Raw genomic sequence first — 21,721 nt, 5'->3', positions numbered from 1 at the left:
CAGCAACCCTGGTGAAGCCTGTGGAGGCTACACCAGTGGAGGCGACCTCGGGGCCCAGAGTTTCCCTGCCACCGCGGAGGGAATCCTCTTTCCAGCCCATCGACTAGACCCCCGTGAAGACCCCGGTGGAAAAAGAGGGGGGGGGCGGTGGCCATTACTGACATGGATTCAACCTCTGAGGAGGAGCTGGTGGAAACCGTGAAGAACCTCAACGAGAGGTTCGAGAAGGTACGATCCCACGGGAGAGATCCCGAAGGGATGGTCGAAGAAAGCGACGGTGGCGCCGACGAGGCCCCAGTGGAGGAGCAGCCTTCCCTCCCGTCACAGCCATTGCCCGAGCCTCAGGACAACTCGGCGGCCATTTTGATGGCAATTCAAACCTTATGCATGGAGATAAGGACGAGATTACCACGAACCCCGGTGGATGATCCAGAACCAGGCCCGTCGGGAAGCCCTCCGAACAAGCGGAGGAGAGTTCATCCCTCCCCGCCCTTCATGCCCCCACAACCCGTGTAGCCCTCATCCCCCTCACAGAACCCCAGGGATGACACGGCGACGGATACGACGACTGGGACGGATGACGACGGTGGTGACAACGGGACGGACCTTCCATCACCACTCCCTTGGGCTTCCCTGCCTGACGAAATTGGCTCCTTTCACCCCATGAGGAATACGGTCCTCGCAGTACCGTTGCTCGACGATATCTTGGATGAGGGACTTGCGATCCTGAAGAACCCGTCCACGATGCCTGCCAAGAAGGACAGGTACAAGAAGAAGTACCGGGTCCCCGACACCGCCCCTTTGTGCCTCAGGGCTCAACCTATGCCGGATTCGGTCGTCTCAGCGGCGGCCAAGAAGAAGAAGGCGCGGGCTACAGCCTCAACCTCTACTTCCCCACCTGACGGTGAGTGTAAGAAATTGGACACCATGGGGCGACGGGTCATCTCGTTGTCGGCGACGACAATTAAGGCAGCCAACGCCTTAGCGATTGTGGCCAGTTACGACAGGGAGCTGTGGTACAAGATAGCTCCTCTACTGGACTTCCTACCAAAGGACAAGAGGGCGGAAGCCCTGGAGATTCTGCAGGAAGGTGAGGTGGCGTCAGACTATGCCATAACGGTGGCAACGGACACTGCCGACACCGGTTTTCGCCAGTTAGGCAACATTGTTTGCCTTCGACGACATGGCTGGCTCAAGACGACAGACTTCCGTCAGGACGTGCAGTCCAGGGTTTTGGACATGCCGTTCGACGGCAACAATCTGTTTGGGAAAACGGTGGATGAGTCGCTGCAGGCCATCAAGGCTGACACAGAGATGGCCCGAGCCCTGGGAGTCCTTCAGCAATGACGGACCTTTTGGAGCGCCGGAGGCAGACAGGGGGCCTCCAAGGGATCAGGCGGTGGCCCCTCTACGTACCGCCAGGTGGCCCGCTCCTCGTCCCAGGAGGCTTACAGGGGTCGCGGCAAGCAAGGAGCATCTTGGCGTCATCGCCAAGGAGGCCAAGGCGGCAAGGCCGCCTCCAAGCAAGATTGAACCGGCCGTAGCGTTGGGCACCCACCGAAGCACCCCGATGGGAGGCCGGCTGGTGAAGTTCGTCAGCGTGTGGGAGTCCATCTCCACCGACCGTTGGGTGCTGGATGCCCTGGCCCACAGGCACACTCTCGAATTCCAAAAGAAGTGTCCCCGCATTCATCCTGTGGCCAGGAAGGAAAATCACGTCCACCAACTGCTGTTGGAGGTAAAGGCGATGCTCAAGAAAGGTGCCATCGAGCTCATCCCCAAGAGGTCCGGGGCTCCGAAGTATACTCAAGATACGTCCTCGTCAGAAAGAAGACAGGCGGTTGGCGCCCCATCCTGGACCTACGTCGGTTGAACAAATGCATCAAGGCACAGAAGTTCAGGATGGTCACTCTCCAGCACGTGCTGGGACAGCTGGTGGAGGGCGACTTCCTATCGTCGTTGGACTTGGAGGATGCTTACTTCTACATCCCCATCCTAAAAGGACACCGAAAGTTCCTCAGATTCATAGTCCAAGGACACCACTACCAATTCAGAGCTCTGCCATTCAGATTGAAGTCGGCACCCAGGGTGTTCACCAAGTGCCTAGCACCAGTGGCGGCGCGGCTGCGCCTGCAGGGGATCCACGTCTACCCCTACCTGGACGACCGGCTCATCCGTGCAAGGACAAGAGAACTCGCCGTCGAGCACATGGCAGAGACCTTCCGCTTACTCACGGAGCTGGGGTTCTCCATCAACTACCCGAAATCCCATTTGGTTCCGTCGCAGGTGGCACTGTTTCTGGGAGCGAAGCTCCATACAGTGGAACGATTGGCGTCTCCGTCGGAGGAAAGGACGAAGGCCATCTTAGGCAAGGTGCAGCGCCTGCTAGCCACGGCCGTGGCCAGGGTGAGATCCATCAAGTCCCTCCTCCGTATGATGTCCTCATGCATCTATCTAGTGCGCCTGTGCAGGCTACGGATGCGTCCTCTACAGGAGTTCCTCGACGCCCGCTGGATGCAAGCGGCGGGCAGCTTTGAAGACAAGATCCCGCTCAATGAGATTTTCCATCGGGCGATCCAGTGGTGGGGCACCCGTGCACACCTCACGGCGGGCACGTACTTCCAGACCCCGGCACATCAGGAGACGGTGACGACTCCCAGAGGGATGGGGTGCACACACCGGAGATCTCCACGCAAGAGGTCTTTGGCTCCCGGAGGAGAGGTCTCTCCACATCAACATCTTGGAGCTCTGCGCTGTGCTCCGGGCGCTCAAGTCGTTCCTCCCGTCCCTCAAGGGCAAGGTCGTGAGGATCTTCACCGACAACACCACCACAATGTTCTACATCCGGAAGCAGGGAGGCACCAGATCCCCAGCCCTATCCAAGGAGGCCCAGGATCTGTGGCACTGGGCCGTCGCCCAGGGGAGGTTTCTGGTTCCCTTCCATCTGGCAGGAATAAAAAACACCATCGCCGACTCACTCAGCAGAGAGCTGCGCTCGTGCCACGGATGGGAACTATGCCAGGATCAAGTGGATCAGCTCTTCCAACGATGGGGCGAACCCCAGATCGACCTGTTCTCGACGGCGACGAACTCCAAGTGCCAGAGGTTCGCCAGCAGGTTCCCCAGCCGAGGAGCATGGGTGATGCTTTCTCGTTCCCCTGTAAATGCCTGGTCCTGTATGCGTTTCCCCTGTTGCCGATGCTGCTTCGACTCATCAGCCAGCTCAAGAGGTCCCAGTGCAGGATGATCCTCGTCGCACCAGCGTGGCCAGGACAGATCTGGTTCCCGGACCTTCTGGCCCTCTCAGCGTCCCCACCAGTCAAGCTGTCGACGTACGCAGATCTTCTCTCCAGAGAGGGAGGCGCCATTCTTCATCACGACCCGGAGTCGCTGAACTTGCAGGCCTGGCTTCTGCAGCACTAGAGTTTGGAGATAACGATATCCCGGCTGACTGCAGAGAGGTTCTTGCAAAGGCCAGGGGGCGTCCTCAACTCTCAAGTGCTACGGACATAAGTGGAAGAGGTTCTCTGTCTGGTTCCGTGCACAGAAGATCAACCATCATACGGATTACGGCACCTCAAATGCTACCATAACTACTGTCGCTGGCCAAAGCAGGACTAGCTCACGCTTTCATCAAGATACATCTGGCAGCGATTTCCCGATACACCAGATCTGCAGGACAGCCGTCCTTGTGGTCTCATCGACTGGTGAAGGAATTTATGAAGGGACTGTTCCGATCGTTCCCGCCGGAGAAGGCTCCAGCCCCGGGGTGGGAGCTCAGCGTGGTGCTGATCAGGCTCATGGGGCCACCATTCAAGCCTTTGCTTTCGGCTCTGTTGAAGTTCCTGTCGTGAAAGACAGCGTTCCTTGTGGCCATCACCTCCGCACGACGCGTGGGAGAGATGTAGGCCCTATCCTGCAAACCTCCATACTTGACTTTTCACGATACTGTTAGGCAGAAACCTGTGCAGTTCCCTTTGGGAACACTGCAAAAGATTAAGGACTACAGGTGTTAGCAGTAAACCCACTTGGTAGCAGTCTGTACCACCCAGATTTACCTGGTAGCTGTGGCTGAGCAGTCAGACTTCCCTCAAGAAGAGTTAGGCAGTATGCAAAGTATACACAATAGGTACTCAGATACAATAATACAAGCAAACACTGACCAGAGCTTTGGTATTAAAGTATATCATTATTTATTTAAAAACACACTGTTTGAAACACTCCAGCACTCTTATTGTAAAACACTCTAAACACAGTTACTATTATAATATATACAACCCTTATTCCTTATCAGATAAGTCTTCGTTAACACCACTTATTTCCAGACCGTGGTGAGCGCTTAACTATAGATGGCACTCCAATAAGTTACTGAAGAAGGGAGGGAAAAAGACAGAATAGGGGAAGATACACCACTCTAAGATTTAGGAACACTTTTAGCAAGGCAGAAGAGCAAAAGTCACTTGTGAGCCAAAGTCCATAGGCTGGGCCCACTCTTAGAGAGAGCAGAGCACAAATGCGCCCAAGATTACCCAGTTACACTAGGCTTTGAAAGTCTTGCAGAGAGTTTGAAAAGAGTTTAGAGAGGCTCAGAAAAGTTTAGCCAGGGTGTCCCAGGCTAACCCAGGTTCGAAAGCCGGGGGCTAAATCTACCCCGTACAGTCGGTGGCAAGGGAATCCAGGCGGAACACGGTACCTTAAGTGGGAAGGATCCTCTAGCGGTGGCAGTTGTTCCTGGCAGCGGATGCAAGTCTCGGCGTCGTCCAGGGGAAGAGAAGATCTCGACTTGGAGGAAAGCTGAAAGTTGTTGCACTGCCAGGGACGAAAGCAGCCGCAGAGTTTTCCGGTTAAAGGTACTACCTTTTATTTTGCGGTCGTGGTAAAACGTGGTATTCCGGTTGCCGGGGTGCTTGGCACAGGCAAGGCGTCCACGAGATGCGTCGGGAAGGCGAAAAGACGGTGAAACTGGTTATCCCCACCAGTCAAAGGAAGAAGACTCTCCGGCGCGAGATCTCCTCTGTCGTTGGGAAAAGTGGTGAGACGGTCCAGCAGGGCTCCACCGGTGGTGTCGTCGTGGCAGGTCGGCTCAGCTTCTCCCTCGTCGGATTCTTAGGTCCTGTGGCGACTTCTGAAGTCCCAGTCCCCAAAGCCCTGCTTTTATGCAGAAAACCCCCATTCACTCAGCGTAGCTGTCACTCAAACATGCTAAGTGGTGAGCCGGCCAGCTCACCACTTGGGCCAATCAGGACGGGGTGCGACTTGAGTTGCCTAGGCAACTCAGTCCAGGGTGCCTAAATCCCCCTCCACCCCTTCTAAGTACCCAAGACAGAGTGGCACCACTTTGGAGGGCTTCTGTGGAGAAGCCCGCCAAAAAAGTGAACAAAGGGCTCGACTTGCGTTGGAGTCACAGAAGAGAACACAAACGCCATTTTAGAACCGAGTTTTGGCAAAAAATACCAAACGGAGAATTAATAATAATTAAATAAACCGGCGGTATGTTCGAGGCTATCGTAATTAAATAAATAAAGATAGTAGCCTCCAACAATGGGAAAATCCCATAGAGAAATATTCGCGGTTGAATATAAAAAGTAGTATCCACTGCCACCAGCCAAAACTCGATCAGGGGGGACGGAGACGTGCCCCCTCGACTAACAGACCCCTGGGCAATCGAATTGCCCCAGCCAGTACGTCCACAATATGATGGTTTGTACTGGTTCTGTTCAGAATTTAAGACTAGTAAAGTCAATGGTGACTTTACATGCCCTGGGAGACGGTAGTCAGTCCCGCGGTATGGAGTCTATACTGGGGGGGGGGGGTCACTATGACACCCCTGTGTTACTGCACTGAGGGTGCTGTGTAACACACATCACAAAAACACATGCAGCCCTATGGAGTAAAAGACCCCATAGCCCATTAAACACATCTAGAGTCAAAGGAACACACTCAAATCATGTCCAAGAATGAGGGTAAAAGAGTCTCACTCTTGGCAGGAGAAAAAAATTAAACCCCAAAAATCCAGCAAAGCTGCTGGGGGACTCACTAGGTTAGGAATTCAGCGTAAACAGAGAATTCTCCCTAACAAATACGAGGGTGGTGCTGAGGACGCACCCCTCTTTCATGCCCAAGGTGCCGTCGGACTTCCATCTTAACGAGCACTTGGTGTTGCCAGTTTTCTTTCTGTCGCCTTCGTCACCGGCCGAGAGGACTTTGCACTCGCTGGATGCAGCTAGAGCGCTTAAGTTCTACGTGGACCGAACGAAGAGTTTTCGGAAAACGTCACAGCTGTTTGTGAACTTTGGACCTGTGAACCAAGGGAAGGCTCTCTCAAAGGCTTCCATTTCCAGATGGCTCTCTGGCTGCATCATGCACTGTCATCGGTTGGCCAACCGACCGTTGCCCGGCCGTCCGAGAGCCCATTCGACCAGAGTGATCGCTGCTACTACGGCATTATTGTCTGGTGTGCCCCTGCTGGATATCTGCAGGGCTGCTACGTGGAGGTCGACTCGCACCTTCACGAGATTCTACTGCGTCGACCGGGATTCCAGGGAGGAGTCTAGAGTCGGCCAAGCAGTGCTGCGCAATCTGTTCGCCTGAAGGTGGGCCTGGTGAGGAGGTAAGCGTTGCTTAATGTTGAGTTTATGTAATGCTTAATGTTGAGCCTTTTGCCACCTCCCGTGGTGGTGCATGTGTGTACTGCTATGTATTCTTATATTCATGAGCATGTGAATCCATGCCAGACCCCATGCTGGAGAAGGAACAAGTTACTTACCTGTGACTGTTGTTTTCCAGCATGGGTCTGGCATGGATTCACATGCGAACCCTCCCTCCTTCCCCTCTGCGGCTCTTCACTTGGTCATACTGCCACTTTATGTGCTACCAAATCTGAGGATGGCTGCCAGGGGAGGGGCTTAGGGAGAGGGCAGTCATTGGCTGGGGGCAGTATGACCCAGAGACCAGTGATTGGTTACTACTAAGAAAGACAGTTCAGAAACGAAACTGATACTGATTTTTTCTTTACCGAGGATTCCCAGCCTGATGACCGGGAATATTCATGAGCATGTGAATCCATGCCAGACCCACGATGGAGAACAACAGTTATAGGTAAGTAACTTGTTCCTTCCAAGGTCCTGTTTTCAGTCACCACAACAAGGAATCCACTGACTGGGTTTTTGGCTGCAGATCCCGAAGTCGTCCTGCTGCAAAATCTTCTTCAATGCTGAGGTACTGTGTTGACTTGGGTATGTACTTATCTGAAGTCTCTTGGAATTCCTGGGTAGTTGTGGGGTGTTTTCTGTGATGGGGAGGCCTCCCATCCAGTGCACCCAGTCCCACTGCTACAATCCTGCTAGGGTGTCTTCTGTGAAGCCCCTGGACCCTCTTCTAACTCTAGATGTAAAATACTCACCTGTTTGTCCAGTCTTCCTAAGGAACTCTGACTTTTGCTACTTAAGAACCTATTCAACGCTGTCTGCTAGACACTAGATCCCAGTGGCGCCCCTTCTGCCACTAAGAACACTCATGCTCCAAGAATAAGGGAAAGACTTTTAAGGGATTGGGCCTTTTGCTTAGAAAGGAGAATAAGTGTTTAAAAGTTACTAACTTGTAAACGAGTTAATGGGTAACGGTAACTCTGAGAGTGAACAGTTACAAAAGTTCTTACTTGCCTTGGATGTGTGATGCACTATTCTCAAAAGTATGTTTAACATCTTTCTTTCCTTAGAAACTGTTTTGCCATTCTAAGAGAAAGTAGATGTGAGGGTATCTTACTCACCTGTCATTTGGTTGTGCCTCTTCCCAAAAGGAATGTGTTGGTTTCACCAGATTATTCCTGTTAGGATAATTGTATGAGTGTCCCCCAACTGGGTCTTGCGTCCCCTGACTTGGTGTTAGCCTGTCCAGAATATGTCTGCATTAGGGTTTACCTACCTAGAATAACTTTCTGAGGCATTCATAAATTGTAACATTGGGTTTTACTTTCCCTGTGCTATTTAAAGAAGTGCCTCAGATCCATAGACATTGTTCAAATTGACATTAGCTGTCCTTGCTCCCTGCAGACTCTTCGATCCCATTGACTTTGGTTCTAACTGTCCCTCATAGGTGGTACATACATTTAACTTGTATTGCTGGGAATTATGTAATCTAGACTTTATTTGGAGATTGAAAAAGGATATGGGTTTTACTTAACTTGAGTTAGCTCTGTGCCATCCAAAAATAAGTTACAAGAGTTACTGTTTATCTCAATCTGTGTTTCACTAGTCTCAAAAGCACCTTTAATTGAACATTACACACTTATGTTTTACTCACCTAGTATAACTGTCTCTTATAACAAAAGTAGTTGTAGATTTTTACTGTACCTAGAATAAGTGTCCCACTGTTCACGAAACGTATATTGTCCAGTTGACTGATTGCGATTAGTTACAGAGTGTCACTGTACAACTAGTAGGGTCTACTACCCTTGAATTAATTAATGTAATCTGAAAGTAACCATTGATTTTTACTCCCCAAGAATAGGTGTGACCTATACTGAATGTGTATGAAAAGGTTTGACTTCCCTAGAACTACTGTTAGGTGTTACAAATAAGGTTTATGTTTTGGTCTGTGCACCTTCAAGCATAATTTTGTGTTTTTATAATTGCGATTACATATGTGCGATAGTACTTATTTACCCCTAGATTTATCTGGGCCTACTTGTAATTAAATAAACCATTCATTTTTATATACATAGTGTTTCAGTGTTTCTTTGGACCATTTGTATTGCAATTTAATTTGTACTGATTCTACAGTCCTCTCCCCTTCCGAAGATAAGCCTGGCTGCTCTGTGTACTCTACAGTGAACTCAGGTGGTACAGCCTTATACTAAGAGTGGAGTCTTGTACTGCCTCATTTGAATGGCTTTACTAAGCCCTTAGTTGGACTTAAAAAAAACTGTCTTAAGACACTCTCTCTGCTTTCTCTTGTTCTATAACCTCTCCCCTTCCAATCACCTCTCCTTTCTCAACTTCCTGTCCTTTTGACACCTCACTCCTTCTGGATCTCGCCTTCAACCATCAATATTATTTCCAATTCTCTGCTGTCGCTACTCTCCTATTGTCCACCACTACTCCCTCCTCCACACTAAGTATCGCTCCTTCCAACCACTACTTATCCCTCAAAACTCCTACTTCTCCCTCTACACTAGAACTACTTAAGCACCCTCCTTCCTCTATGTACCAAACACTTTAGTCACTCTTTACACACTCTTCTAACAACACTTGCCATAGAAACACAATTACTCGCACAGCAGTACCACTTTCACTTACTAGTTAAGACCCCATTTTCTCCAGAAATCTCCTCCACACCCTGCCACTCCTTCCTCCCTACTGCTGGTGGCTTGGTAGTCCACCTCTTCCTCAGACCTCGCCTGTATAACCCACACTTTCTGTGATTTCCTTTTATAATTTCTCTCTGTGGTTTGGCTCTCTGTCCCAAGTCATTGTGGCCCTACCTTCCCCATTCGGGATCGTGAGATAACAGGCAAAAGTAGAAATAGGGAACTAAGCACTGCACACTTCCATTGTGTTGGTCCACTGCGGAACAGCAATGGTGGCCTGGGAATTCCAGTGTCCTTGTTCGTGTTTAGTAGCCCCGCTTTGTCTGCCCCTAAGGCAAGTCTCATGGTAGCATGATTTTGTTTTACCCGCAAGTCCCTGGTGTTGTAGGGCAGACAGTGCCTGCAGGATCTGCCTGTCGCCGCCATCAATCGGCGACGTCGCATGGCTGTTCTTGCCGCTGCATGCTGGTGTTGTCACTGCTTCGCTGTCTCTTCGCTGTCTGTTCTCCCCTGCACTAGCTTTGAAGTCCAGTTGCTGTTTCTAAAGGGTTTGTCAGCTCTTTTAAAGCAATAGAATGTGAGCACATACACATCTAAAATGTTTTCATGCACTTACTTTGTGACTTCTGTTACTTTGTTTGACACTAGAAATATGTTGATTTGGGACAGTATGAAAGAATGGAAGGTATTTCAGCGCTGGTAAGGTGGTTGATTTCCATTGGTGCTGATGCAGAAAGCATCGGGCCCGATCCTCTTCATTCCATTGTGCGGCTCTGCATCAAATCAAGTAAGTGTGATTTATAGTTAAACTGTAAATAAAGCATGCACATGTATATATATGATTAGATCAGGCCCGGCTCCAGCAGGTGGGCCAGGGGGGGTCAGGCCCCCCCAGTTCCAGCCCCTGGCCCCCCCCTAGAAAGGAGGCCATGTCAGTGGTGTGATACACCACTAGTAACCAAGGGAGTGGGGGGATGTACGGCACTCTAAACATTAATCAGCAACCTCAAAGACATTCTGAGAGGCTGAACTGCAGGATTTGTTTTATTGCCCTAGACAATGATTTATGCCCCACAGCCATGAAAGTACAAATAACCAGAGAGATGGAGAGCCACACACACCACCTCTAAGTGAGGTAGCACACATATTCAAGCAGGCTGCCTACAACTATTTTCTCAAACTTACAATCACAATGTTGGTTTCTGTATTTTAAATTGTGTTTATTTTTTGTGAGAATATAATGGTTTTTCACATCATGCTTAATAAAATGGTTAACTGTATCAAGTTATATAAATAACAGGTAAGATGCTTGAACACAGATTTCTGCGCAAGGTGCGTCACCTGACTTGAGGTCCTTACAAATTACATTCAAAGTATATATTCTGCTGCATTAACTACTTGAGTATAAGTGAAAAGATAAGGTTGGTTGTAACAAAAATGTAATTCTGGAGGGGAGGGTGTAGTAAAATCAAAAGGTGATACATGCAGGGCTTTGAATTAAACATTACCACTACCGTTGCTCTGCGCAACATTCCATGACATCATTTTGCAGTATGTCTGTACCATTAGAGAAGGGGACAAGCCATTAGCAAATGACTTTTGGTACTGCCACCAAAAGGTGCAGGTCATTCTCAATTTCCATCTTCACTGGAACACAAGTAACCACATGGATGTTTAGGCCCTGTGGTCTAGAAGTTTGGGACGGGCTTCTGATATTAGTGACAGAGCCAAGCAAGGCTGATATGCAAACAATAGTATGCAAGGCTGGCCAGAGCAATGACGGTGGTTTTAATTGATTCATAGACTTTTTACATATTAGGTACAACCAGAACACATGCAGTGAAACGCAGCTAGGATGGCGATAAAATGTGAGAAGAAACACACCTCCTATGGGTGTGTCTGTTCATTTACCCACCTAATGACTAGCCATGGCTGTGTTAATACCTCACCAGAAAAAACCTAACGTTTCTAGAACTCTATGAGCAAGCTCTATAACAAAGTGACACCAAACATGTTGCTGTATAGGGCCTGTCAGTGTTATATCTAAGCATTCTTTTGAGTGTTTAATTACTTAATTACCTGTGTAAATAAGTTCCTGGTGTAATAAAATGCTCTTAATGTGCGTCTTCAGCCAGTTGATTTTATAAGCAATATATTTGGCAATGCCTCTGTGATTGCACTGAAGTCATGTCTTAAACAAGCAATCACATTCCATCCGTTTTGGCTTGCTTATAGGTATTAGCCATTTGCCAGGCAATGCCATCATATGCCCAGTTACTGCCACCATTTTCCAGTTGTTCCCATCTTATGACCAGGTGGTACCCTTATGTGGTGCCCTTATGGAAGTGTCTGGCCAATGCCTATCCATGCCTAATCAAAAGCCCAAGCCGTTGGCTTTGCTGCTGCATGTTGGCTTCTTTTTGTCTCCCTAAGTTAATGTGTATATGCTCAGATGTGGGTGTCTTGCTGGCTACGCCTTGGGAATCAAGCTGCACTGAGCTGGTCCAACAAGGCCCTACCTGAAAATTATTAGGCTAGGTTGGCAAGTTTTGACAAGTTTTAGATCTTCTCGTGCATACTTACCAGTGGGGCTCCGACCTAAATAGAATGTATCTTTGTTTGGAAGCCTAGTCTACTCTGACAGAATGTTACATGATTCAAACTGATAAGTACTGACTTCATAACCTTAATCTGTTGAGTAACTTTACAGAGTTTGCAAAGTATGATGTAAATCCTGGGTGCTGGGTGTTTAGGCAGTGCCAGAAATTAAACATGAACACCCACAAAATAAACAAAAAAGAGGAGCGTTTTCTATAATGTTCCAGGGCAAAGTATATAAGGTGTACACCTTTTATAAATAAAAACAGTATTTCAATATTTACTAAAGAGTACAATCAGAGGGGGATTTAACATTTAGACAAGGGACACATGCCAATGCCCCTCCCCTGCTCTACCATCACCCCTCACATGCAAACATCAGGGCTGAACAGGCCCTACCATAGAGGTTGTATCTTTTAACAAGTCTCAGAGGCAGATTATTTACAATAGGATGTGCTATGCCAAATATGCTGTTGATACTCAGTGTCTTTTCACTTTATCAGGTGACCACTCCAAAGACACTGAGGTCATTAATGCCACATACAACCAAATCGAGCTCTGGATGCTGTATAATGGCCTAGCCTTGAATAACTTAAAAACTGAGATTACTATCCTGGGCACCAGCCCCAAGTGGCGCCAGCTTGATCAGTCCTATTCATTCTTTCAAATCGCAGACCGTCTGCTCCCCACTTTGAAAAAACAATAAAAACCTTGGGAGTCACGATTGAGGTCCCATATCCGCAGCCTAGTGTCAAACTCAACATTATATTACATTATACTTTTGGCACAACTCAGACAATTCCTTGAGGTTGTGATCATAGGGAGCCGCCCGGACTTCTGTGGCAGCAGTCTACTTAGGGTAGGCAAAGGAGAGCTCAATCATCTGCAAGCTGTCCAGAACAATGCAGTTAGGGTCGTTATGGGGATGCGCAAAACAGATCATGTCTCAACAGCAAACCGAGCATTACATTGACTACCTATTACAAAGAGAATCAAGTTTCATACCCTTTGCATTTCAGGGGCTTGCATGTATGGAATAAGCCCTTTTTATATGGCAGCACAGTTGAAGTGGCTATTTAACAGCCGTAATCTAAGATCCAATAACACAGGGTTGCTTTTCACCCCAAAGGCCAAACTGGTACAGGTGCAAAATGGATGCTTCCCAGCCACAATTCCTCACTTGTGGAATACTCTCCTGCCTGATTTGAGGCTGTGTGCCAGTCTTCCCAGGTTCAAACGTGTCCTGAAAACCTTGCCTTTTGAGTAAATGGATCCTTGACCTCCACTAGTTTCTCTCAGATTTCTCCTTAGGCTTCGCTGAGCTTTATGTTTTTTATTGTATGTCATGTCAGTGCTCTTATGCCCCCGGGCCACTGTCATTGTGCTTTAGAAATAAATTCAATAAATAAATAAATTAGAAATGAGAAAAGGTAAAAAGGCAGTGATCATTGCTGTGGCACTTAAATATATAGGGTTTTAAGAAGCTGTTTAAGTGTGATTGTTAGGTGATTAGTAATTAAGGGGATACAGAACAAGCTGTGTGAAACAATAACCTTGACATGCATTTAATTTCACTTTGTGTCTGTAAGAGATTATTTGTTCATTCATTGCTATGCTGGAGCTTGTAGGCTTCCATTCAGGATGTGGAAAATAAAGCTACAGTCATAAGGGATTCTTTTCCAGGTCAAGCAGAGTGGAAGAAGTGGCGCTAAATGCATTTAGCTCCACTTTGTATGAGCTACAGGATTTTGTATGATTTGCCAAGTGAATTTGGAGAGCAGATCAGACTTAACAAGGCCCCCCTGCCAAATCCTATTGGCATTCCAGCAGCATGTATTTTTAAATTGGCTGAAATCCAATGGATTCCTATGAGATCTGCTGACTTTTACACGTGGTAAAAGCGGACAGAGTCAAAAGGAATCCATTGCGGATGACTCCCACAATCATTAATTGTGGAGGTGATTTAAACTTTTCCAGACACGTAGTGGTAAAGTAAAGATCAAAAGCGATTTTCACCTGTTTTAATCTTTACTTTTCCAGTACTTGGTGGAAACAATTAAAATTAATGAATGGCCCCTTTTGCAAAAAAGGGCAAACAGGAGAATTCTGCTCTATGCAGTTCAGGATTCAAAACAAAATGCCCCATCTTAATCTTTTCATCAACATGTTTCTACAATGATGAATACATTGTCAAGTTGGTTTATCATGTTACTAGTGCATTTTTTAAGTAAACTTTATACAATTTAGTATTATTTTAGTTATTGGAAGCCAAACTTCAACACATATTTGTACCAACTTGAGTTCTGCAGATGTTTGGTCAAATATCTATATTTCAGGCTACGCTGAAATTATGGCTTTACCACTCAACCAAAGTGTGTGATCCTCAGCATATTTCTTTTATTTCACTATGCCTTGCCTGTTAAAAGTAGGTGCCCCTAGAAGGGATTCAGTTTGCATTACAAGCTATTCCAGAAAACGTCACTCATGATTTAATAGATGGCCAGCACAGGCATTAGGATACACACATACACACATCTAACTTTGAAAATATCCAGGCCACATTTATTGAACAAAATTGTGTCATTCATTACCAGTGAACACATCAAACAAAGAGTCATCTCGGACAATTGCATTTTATAACCAGGATGTAAACAGTATGTACCAGACAATGATGTATAGGGGCATGACAGAGGAGCAAGACCCGCTCCTTCATGCCATACTCCACCAAGAGCGATACCAGGAGGCTGGAATACCCTCAACCAGCACCGTCTGCCTCCTGATGCAGCCCTTACAACCCTAGAACAGCCTTGCACTCTCAAATCAATTAAAATGTGATGCGAAAATGCAACAAAATATAACATTTTGTGTTTCAAATTTAATATTGGACATGAACCATTAATGGGAGACATTCAGAATGGGACTAGTGTAGGGGTTCAGTTGGAAAGGAGGGGGCATTTGTGGAATGGGTGGGTGAAGGGAGAATTGTATACCTGTGTATGTTATTGGAGGATATGTTGTTGTGCTCTAAATATTGTTAAGATCAACAAGACTACCTGTATTGATTGGGCATTGTATATTCTGTTCATGAAATAAAAAAAAGTTAGAAAAAAATGTAATTTTGTAGGAAACGAAATCTCCTATTCCTTGCTTCAGTATTGTGGGGGGGTCTATCTTTCACAACAGGATGGAGGGAGCACAAGCATCCCCTTCGGGGCCGCTGGGACTAGCCACAGACACCATCCATCTGCTCAGCCCTCTCAGAGGAAGAGGAGGAGGCATCGCCCTGAATTCTCTTAAGCCAGGCCAGGAAATGCATGCTGGGTGCTGGTGTGAACAGGTGAAAGGGTAGGTAAATGGGAACAGTGATTAGGGCAGCTGAAGGAACGTGTCTGGATGGTGAAAGGGGAAGGAGGTTCAGATATAGCAGAAAGGGGAGAGCAGATGGGAAGGGAAGACAGGTAGATTGATGTTGCAATACGATTTTCCTTGCTTCTCTTCTGCTATGTACTTTTTTATAGAGGTGTGCAAATTTATTTTTGGAGATCTGCAAAATCTGGATCAACGCCAGCACTTTGAATAGGGTTCTCCTAGACCCACACCCAATGGAATGTGGGTCCCCCTGGTCACAACCCTGGCCCACCCAGATGAAAATTCCTGGAGCCGGGCCTAGCTTAGATTCACATGCTTCGTGTACGCCACCATCTCGTGGTTGACGCACAGTATTACATCTTGATTTTTCGAATTCGAAAAGGGGCGTTGTTCGGCAAGATTTGATGCAGTAACCCTGTGGGAGACTACACTAGTCTTGTCCTGTTTGTATTAGGTAACCCACCTTGTCCTGTTTGTATTATGTAACCAACCTATTGGTATAGATCTGTACTTCACAAGTTGGTAGTTTGACTGAGCAGCCAGACTTATCACAAGAGTGGTAAATGTGAGCTGTAGAGCTGTTTCAGTGAAATCCACAAATACAAGTAGGCACGTAACACTTACACTCAAGGTTTACAGTTTAAATAATTATTTAAGTCATTTTTAAATAAGCATTCTTTAAAAAAAGCCAATATATGTAACGATCAAATACACTTTAAAATACTTGTTCAGAATCAACACAAAGCTAGTACATGCTCTTTAGAGATGTTTCTTACACACTTCCTACACCCTGAGGTGACTTCACTAACTAGGACAGTAATTGCATTTATATATCACTAGTACATTTTGTAAATTCGGAGGTTTGCAGAACGGAAAAAGGTTAAACAGGTTCTCCGAGCATGTGAGCACTTCAAATCTTCCAATTAAGTCTAGATAACAACCTTTCCCAGCAATATTATTTTAACACCAATGCATCACCTCTGAGAGTCAGTAGGTATCAAAGTCAAATGGAATAGAAGAGTCTGTAGGGAGCCAGGACAGCCAAAGCCAATTGGAGCAAAGTCTATGGAGCTGAGGCACTTCTTAGATAGTAAAAGTCTTGCACAAAGTTAGAGAGTTTGTTGAAGAAAAATATCACTGTAGGGTCACAAGCTGTTACACTTGTGAAGGGTAGAGCTGAAATCAACTCTGGAAAAAGCAGCTTCTGCAAGTCTCAACTGAGAAAAGCAAGCTACAGACACAGGTAAGTACCCCCCATCAGAACAGTACCTTTGGTTAGAAGAATAGTGATCCAGCTGGCGTCAGTTGCAGTGATGCAGATCCTGTGTTCCTGAGCCTCGTGGGGACAAGAGGGAGGTCGTCTGTGTTAGGGAGAATTCTCATAAATGTGCTAATTCCCTTCACTTTAGAGACCCCCAGCAACTTTGCTGGATTTCTAGGACTTGATTTTTTTACCTGGAAAGAATGCAAGCCTTTTATTCCCACTCTTTCATGTATTTTGATGAGTGTTTTACTCTTGTGTTCTTTGGTTATGGAGTTTTAAGATAACTCCATAGGCCTCTTTTCGTGTGTGTTACAAAGCAAAGCACCCTCAGTGCAGTAACACAGGGATGCCTTTTTAGACTTCCCGAAGGTTTAAATACCTTCTCTGGGATAAACTGCTGTTTCCCAGAGAATGTAAGGTTACATTGACTTTACTAGTCTTTTAAATTCCTAGACCCAGCACACACTATCTTCCAATAGAGTGCAGGAGGGGTTGCCTAGTATCCTGTGTCTAGAAACTCATGTATCAGTCCAATGCCCCCCTTTCCTGACGAAATGGCTGGTGGCAGTGGTTTTAAAACAAACTACTATGATTTTTCAAGATGACACCTTTAGCCCCTTCGCCCCTTTGTTTAAACTGGTTCCGGTCTCCGTTTTTCACCATTTTGTTTTGCAAAGGTCTTTCTAGAGTTTATCTATGCACGCCAAACTAGGTTTGGTCCCTTTGTTTCCATGCCTTTGGCGGGCTTCAGGACTGGCATCTGAGTGTCTGGGGTTGGCAGGAAGTGAGGGAGGTGCTCGAAACTCCCTATGCTTAGTCTCCTAGGAGATCCATATGCCCTCTTGCGTGATTGGCTGGCTTACTGTCAGGCAAGGACAGCCACCCTGCTGGGTGAATGGCAGCTAGGCTGGAATGAAAGGGAGAAAACTGTTTAAAAGGCGAGTCTCTTGGACTGCAAAGCAGAGTCGATCACTGGAACGAAAGAACAGAAGATGAGCTGGAAGAGGGCGGCTGCTGCAACTCAAGGTCCGTTGATTTGCCCGGTGAACTCCTGCTGCAGGTCCGAATCGCCATGTTCATCTCGACAGAGAAGCCCCTTCAAGGACGACCTCTTCCTTTGAGTTGGTGGGACCAATCAACTCGTAAGCCAGCCGGATACCATTCTCAATGCTGGTTAGGATTAACCAGGGGGAAGGACACCAGCTTGTGTGCTTGACGACAGCTACTGGAACCGAAGATCTTCCATTTTGCCAGATTGTTTGACCCTTCCCCCTGCAGTGCAGGAGTCCCCCGGCGTCCTCCCTCTTGTCCACACGACTGAGGCTCAGGAACAGTGAGATCTGCAGGAACTACCGGGAACCAACGTCTTCAGCTGCATTGAGGTACTGTGCCAACCCGATTGAGAGAACTTGCCTCTCGCGGTGAAAGTTCATAGAACTTTCCCAACTTGCAGGCCTAATCAGCTTGTGACCCTACATATGATTATTTTTTATACAAACTACTTCTGAGAACTTTGGTAAATACTTTATACCGTTTACTACAAGAACTGCTCTTTCCTATCCAAGACACTACTCCATTGACTTTGGCCTAGGCCTATTGAACTGAATCGAATCCTCTAGTGAACTGAAACTACTTGCACTGCCTAAGAAAGTATTTGTGATCTATTCTACTAACTTGTGCATTTTTACTTCCATTCAAAGTAACTGAAATGCCGTTTGGCTCCTATTTCAGGGGAGCCTAATTTATTCAAACGTATTGGTTTAGTATTGAAGTATATTTGTGTATAATATTAAGTTGCCTCCTTCTAGTGAAGGTTTTCCAAATGACTGTGTAATAAATTAATAAGTGTTTTACCAAGAAACCTTGAGTGTAAGTGTCTATTTGAACCACTTTGATTGTAAGACCTCTGTGTAACATCCTTGTACTGATCACATTCCCTCTTGAGATACGCCTTGCTGCTCAGCTCGCTACCACAAAACTGTGTAGTACAGACTTATACCAAAGGTTGGTTTTGCTTACACCTGTAATCCTAGTTGTATGTGGTGGTCCCAGGGGGTACTGCATGCAATTCTGCCTAACAGTCTGGAGACTCCTGCAGCAGCAGTTTGAAGGTCGGCTGCAGCTACGGGCTCTTTTTGGGTCAGCGGCCCTTTGCGGTTTCAGCGCCCGGTAAACAGCACCACTGCGGTTCTTGTATAACGATTGGGCTTCCTTCAGTCCTTGAGTCCTGCACTCTGGTGAGGGGACTCGAGCTCTGTTCGTCCTGCTTCTGAAGGGTCCTGGGGAGTCTACTGCAGCTTCTGGCCGGATCATAGACATTGCACTCGACTATTGATTTCTCAACCCCTGGCATTCGGTTCCTGCAGCAGCAAAAAAGTACAACCAGTCGGGGAATGTTGTCCAGTGGAGTTCGTCTCCGGGTTAGTTGGTCCCACTAACCCAAGGGAAGAAGACGTCCCTGCTGGAGCTTCTCTTGTCGATCAGAAAAAGGAGTTTAAGCACAGCAGCAGGGCTTCCCGGGCAGTTCAACAGTCCAGGAGGATGCAGCAAGCTTTGTTCATGGTTTCTTCGTCGTGTTGTTCCTCCCATTGGTCGACTATGTCTTCAGTCCCAAAACCCTCGCCTTTTAAGCAGGTTTCTCCCATTCATGCACAGCCTAGCTGTCACTCAAACAGCAGGGTGGCTGTCCTGCAAGGACAGCCAGCCAGCCGATCAGGACTGGAGCTTCCAGGTCTTCCTAAAGACAAGGACAGGGGAGTTTTGGGAACCCCCCTCACTTCCTGCCCTTCCAGACACCCTGGATCCAAAGGCGGGTTTCAGGACTAAAGCTCGCCAAAGGCAAAATGAACAAAGGGCTCAAACGTGGATTGACGCGCAGAGTAAAACCCAAGAAAGACCTCACAAACAGAAAAAGGTGAAAAAAGATGACCAGGGCTAGTCTGACAAAATGGTCCCCCGTGGGTGACCATGGATCTAGCCTGCGGTAGAAAAGCAAAATGGTAGGAAAATAAAATCACTGCCACCAGCCATTTAAAGAAGTGAGGGTAATATAAACATGAGTAGGTAGGAAAAGGGGCTACTAAGGAACCCCCCAGCACTCCACATTAGATGGTGTGTGTTGGACCTACAAAGAGAAAAGGTAAGTAATGTCAATTTCACTTTACTATTCTTGGGAACAGTAGTTCACACAAGAAAAGGTATTTAAACCTTATGAGAAATCTTAAGGATTTCTCTGTGACACTGCACTGAAGATGCTATGTGTCACCATACAAAAAGTAGATGCCTATGGAGTTTGTCAGACTCCAAAAACAAAGGAAATACATAATCCAAATCAGGTCAAAACACATGAGAGTGTGAGAAAAAGGACTCGCTCACTCCAGGGTTAAAATTAAAAAGTCCTAAAGTCCAGAAAAAGAGCTGGGGGTCTCTAAGGTTGAAGGGAATTAGCACAGAAATGAGAATTCTCTCTAACAGCGTAGCACAAGGCAGGGATGCCCCCTAACCCCCACCTAAATGCAATTTACCTAGAACAACTGCTAGCTTCAATTAGACTGGATCAAAACATAAAAGGTATCCCATTCGGTAGCAAAACACACAAGACAGCAGCATATGCAAACGACATGTTGATGACATTAGTTGAACCGGAAACGTCAATCCAGCCTTGGTAGCAATACTGGGGGGAACATGAAAAGATATCAGGTCTCTGAATAAATATGACTAAGACAGAATTGTTGGATCTGGGCCTTACTCCTACTTGCCATTCCCTTTCCTCCATACTGTATGGGGCGACCCTCGCTAGAGACGGGACACTGAACCTTTTTCATCAGAAAAATAATCTTCCCCTTTAAATTTAGATGCGCGCGGGGCACGGCCCTGGGAGCATGCGCTCCCCTGACTCCGCCCACAAGCACCACTCCTCTTTTACATGTCGACGGGAACAACCGCTTTCACCAGCACCCCTAGGTTAGGTCTCCGGCCTTGTAATTCCACACACTCTTCCCCGGGGAAGTATTCTGTCTTCTTTTTTCTTTCCCAATATTAGGTACTGCTCTGTCCTCTGGTGCCACGTTCTTCCCGGCGCATGTCGATGATGCGGGCTTCAGCAGGTGTCCAGCCTGTGAGGGTCCCTTGTCAATGTCCGACCCCCATGCCCTCTGCCTCCGGTGCCTTGGCCCAGACTATGGCTGGGACAGCTGTTCCGTGTGCAACGCCTTGACTCCACGAACGCTCAAGAATCGACCAGCCAGGTGACGGGAGCTCTTCGGAATATCGACTCCAGAGGACCTTAAAGCATTCCTGAAATGGAAGACCAGGCCTAAGGTAGGTGCCCTGTTCTCCTCCGCACCCCTCAAAGGTGAATCCTTCCGGGGAGGTGCCCAAGAGGGAGGGACATCTCAGGTCCTAAAACCAGCAAGAACACAGAGGTTGCTACTGCTGAGGGGGCCACAAGTCTCTTTTACCAGGTCTCAACCCGAGGGGCTACGCCTTAACACCGGACCCGTGTCTCGGGGCGCCTGCACGCATTACTACTGGCTCAACGGCTGAGGGCACTCCACTTACCAGGCCTCGACCTGAGGTGCAGGGAAGGCCACAACCACCACTGCTAAGCGTACTGGTGGAAGCCGGTCTGTAAGGGAGAATTCTCAGAAATGTGCTGATTCCCTTCTACCTTAGGGACCCCCAGCTCTTTTGCTGGCCGTTAGGACTTTTAATTTCTAACCTGGTGAGAGTGAGAACCTTTTTCCCACTCTCTCATTTATTTTTCTATGATTTGGACTCTGCGTTTCTTTTGACTTCCATAGGCATCATCTTTACATTGTGACACAAAGCACCTTCAGTGCAGTGACACAGGGAAGTCTCTTAGATTTCCCAAAGGTTTAAATACCTTTTCTTGGTAAAACTACTGTTTCCAAGGGCAGTGAAGTGAAATTGACCTCACTTACATTTTGTAACTTTCTTGACCCAGCACACACTATCTTACCATAGGGTGCTGGAGGGGTTACTTAGTATCCCCTTTGTCTAGTTTCTCATGTAACATTTTTATGTTGCCCTTTCTACAATTAATGGCTGGTGGCAGTGGTTTACTTCTTTTTTTCTTACAAATTTTATTTATTTTTCAGAAACTCATGTTATCAACGTACATATGGGAATCAATATACAACATTCTCATCATTGTCCACCAT

At 47.1% G+C, this 21,721-nt stretch overlaps 1 protein-coding gene across 4 annotated transcripts in view; it reads left to right on the top strand.

The window, feature by feature from the left end:
* TRANK1 (tetratricopeptide repeat and ankyrin repeat containing 1) overlaps positions 1-21,721 on the top strand; it is a 2,632,183-nt gene that overhangs the window by 943,335 nt on the left and 1,667,127 nt on the right. For all 4 annotated transcript variants that reach the window (XM_069613200.1, XM_069613201.1, XM_069613199.1 and 1 more), the window contains one exon: positions 9,956-10,094. In XM_069613200.1, coding sequence (XP_069469301.1) covers positions 9,956-10,094 — 139 coding nt within the window. The remainder of the gene's footprint in view (positions 1-9,955; positions 10,095-21,721) is intronic.

The sequence above is a fragment of the Ambystoma mexicanum genome, chromosome 5p (assembly GCF_040938575.1).
Source record: "Ambystoma mexicanum isolate Mex_15411 chromosome 5p, UKY_AmexF1_1, whole genome shotgun sequence".
Classification (NCBI taxonomy): domain Eukaryota; kingdom Metazoa; phylum Chordata; class Amphibia; order Caudata; family Ambystomatidae; genus Ambystoma; species Ambystoma mexicanum.
This window is presented reverse-complemented; position numbering and strand designations above follow the sequence as displayed.